Genomic DNA, 3,024 nt, shown 5'->3' on the forward strand with positions numbered 1-3,024 from the left:
TAAATACTATGGAATATCCTGCTCTAGCGCTATATGTCAAATACTTCTGGAAGAGAGAATAGTACTACATATTAATGAACTGCTATGTTTGTAACACAAATATATCATAATATAGATAGAGAATGAGGAAAGTCAAATTACATAAATTTTAAAATAAATATTTTTAATACATCACTAATTTTAAAACACAATTACCGAGAAATAAGGGTAATACAAACATGAACAGTGCAAATAATTATTTAAAACTTCTTGAAACTTTATTTTGATTAGCAAAAAACACCATAAATACTAACTCAGAAAAATACAGCAACCTTTCTTAATAAGTATTTTTTATTTCATTAAAATGATGATTAAAAGGTGATTTTTTTTAAAGGGTCCCTGATCTTTTTGTGAGCCAAATTATCTTGTGTTCATCAATGCTATAAGAACTGCGGAGAAACTATACAATAAGAAACACTTGTTAAAACAGATTAAGCCATTACCATAAATATAAAAACATTTTAACATAAAAGGTTTTTTTTAACTCACAATAATAAAAATGACAAAATTAAATAAAAAACTTAAGTAATAGCATGATTCGATCAGAATGGAAGAAAAAAGATTGTTATGTTCCAGGGTCTAAAAAAATTAGTCACTATTAAAAAGAAATACTGACTGTTAAAATAGAAAATTGAGCAAACAAGATTTTTGAAAATAAAATTCCCTTGATTTGTTTCATAGCATATTCATACAAAAGCTCAGTTTCATCTTGATATTTATTTGTGTACAAGAGTGGTGCCACCACTGAACAAATTAAAAGCTTAGTTTACATATTACATATTTTACAAGTTATAAGAAGAGCCAGGGTTATAGCAACCATAAGCTCTCACTCCCAAGATCCATTTATTTATTGAAGTGAGAAGAGGCAATGAGGAAAAATTGCTCTCATTGTATACCTCGAAGGTGTAGCGATATAAGGATTTTTGAGTTTAGAAGACCTCATACTCAATTTCCCGTGAATGAAAAGAAATAAGTTGTGTGGATCTTTCTTCTGTCTGAATTTGTCCCTGCCCTAGCTTCATCATTTTATTCCTGGAGCAAAGTGATTTTCTAGACCCTGTTGTACATTTAATAGAAACCAGATGCTGAGAATGATGTTGAAAAGTGACCAGAGATTAGTGAGAGGATGGTTTGGATGCTATTGATCAGCAAGATTTCTATTTATTTAAAAAGCACCACATGGTTTGCTTAAAGTGTATGGGGAAAAAATAACAATTGAATAGGATGAAATCTCGTGGTATAGTCTGAAGAGGAATGAGAGAGATTTGGGAAAGCAGCTGATAGTTCTTCTCAATAAGGAAAGCTGAAAGATCACATGCTAAGAATTACCTTACTTGATCTTTTCCAACTCTTCCTCATTAGCATTGTCTGTAAATGAAATAAAGCATTTTCATTATATTTTCACTCACGTACAGAAGAGGGCAGCCAATTGTTTTCTCGAAGAAAGGTAACATTTATTCGCCCTTTAGACAGCAAACAGTTTCCAGCAACAACTATACAAGACAAAAATTGTATTTCACACACACAACTAGAAAAACACCTTTAACATTCAAGCAGTCTTTCTGGTGAGTTCACTTGCTTTATTTTGTACAAAGAAATGGGACAGAATATTTTTTTAAAGGATGGAACATTTGGAATACCTTAATTATTGACTGGAAAAAAACACATCGAGTCTCATGATTTGCAATTGTTCCTTTTGGTGGTGGAGGTTAAGGGTGTACATGACTTTACCAGATATATAACAATTTCTCTCTTCAAACATATTAAAAATCTGTGGCTTTGTGGCATCCTAGAATTGTTTCTGCTTCCAGTTAATCTTTTAACTACATTTCAATTGAGAAAAATGCTGCATATTGAGATGGCTATTTGTGCATTTTTCTGCTAAATGTTTATCTAAAACATATCCTTTAAACTAGTTTGTTTGTGTCATAATAAGAAGTATTTATGACAAGGTTCTGAAGATTTATAATGAGTGCCTAAGATCATTGGTTTCTTGCATAAAGTAAATCATAAAAGCCCAAAGATTTTTTATTTTCTCTCCTCACTTAAAAATTTCAAAATGAACACTGAGCACTGACGTATGAACCATCCTGATTAGCCTCTCTACTCTAGTTTAGCTTTACTATTATCTTTATGGCAGATGAAATGGAGACTAGGAGATATTTGGAATAATGAATATAGCTAACACTTGTAGAAATGCTTGTCAAATTTGTATTTCAAGGAAGTGCACTGGTGACTTTAAGAATTGGATCTCCTTCAGCAGAATTCACTTTAAAGAAGGACCATTTCAGAAACCATTCGTGAATTACAAGAATACAAAAAAAAAATTTTAATATAAGGCTAAGGCAACCTTTGACCTAAGCCAAGAGGATGGAATTATGTGAGGCTCGATTCACTTTAAAGAAGGACCATTTCAGAAACCATTCGTGAATTACAAGAATACAAAAAAAAATTTTTAATATAAGGCTAAGGCAACCTTTGACCTAAGCCAAGAGGATGGAATTATGTGAGGCTCTAAGGTAGGAAATAAGAAAATCATAAAATTGTCAAAGGTAATCATCAAAGGTATACTCCTCCTTTCTGTAGATTCTGGTTTTATAGAGAAATTTCTCTCTCTGTACACGCTGTGTTAAATATTAAGCAAAACACAGAAGAGTAGCAGATTTCCTAAGTTTCCCCCTGCCCCCGACCTGTTATTTTTCAAACAGAGCCAGGAAACTACCACTTCTTCCATCATCACCAAAAGGCAATTGGAAATCGAATACTTTAGTGGTGTGCCTTATTCACAAACACTGCCCTTTGAAGGGTCAGATAATAGGTGTTCAACTTTCTCAGAAAGCAGAGCTTCAATGGACAAAGAATGGTAATTCCTAGAGACAATATTCTGAGTCAAATCAAGTCAGAACAATTAAGATAAATAAAAAAGCAAAATCTCTTAACTCGTGGTCATTTATCATCATCATCTAGCATCTAAGAATCTTATAA

At 32.1% G+C, this 3,024-nt stretch overlaps 1 protein-coding gene across 1 annotated transcript in view; it reads right to left on the reverse strand.

The window, feature by feature from the left end:
- The window catches only part of LOC103601084 (multiple C2 and transmembrane domain-containing protein 1-like), a gene marked incomplete at its 3' end in the record, with an annotated part of 175,062 nt that overhangs the window by 24,104 nt on the left and 147,934 nt on the right, over positions 1-3,024 (reverse strand). The window contains exon 6 of the mRNA XM_008585464.1: positions 1,369-1,407. Coding sequence (XP_008583686.1) covers positions 1,369-1,407 — 39 coding nt within the window. The remainder of the gene's footprint in view (positions 1-1,368; positions 1,408-3,024) is intronic.

The sequence above is a fragment of the Galeopterus variegatus genome, unplaced genomic scaffold, assembly GCF_000696425.1.
Source record: "Galeopterus variegatus unplaced genomic scaffold, G_variegatus-3.0.2 Scaffold3582, whole genome shotgun sequence".
NCBI lineage: Eukaryota > Metazoa > Chordata > Mammalia > Dermoptera > Cynocephalidae > Galeopterus > Galeopterus variegatus.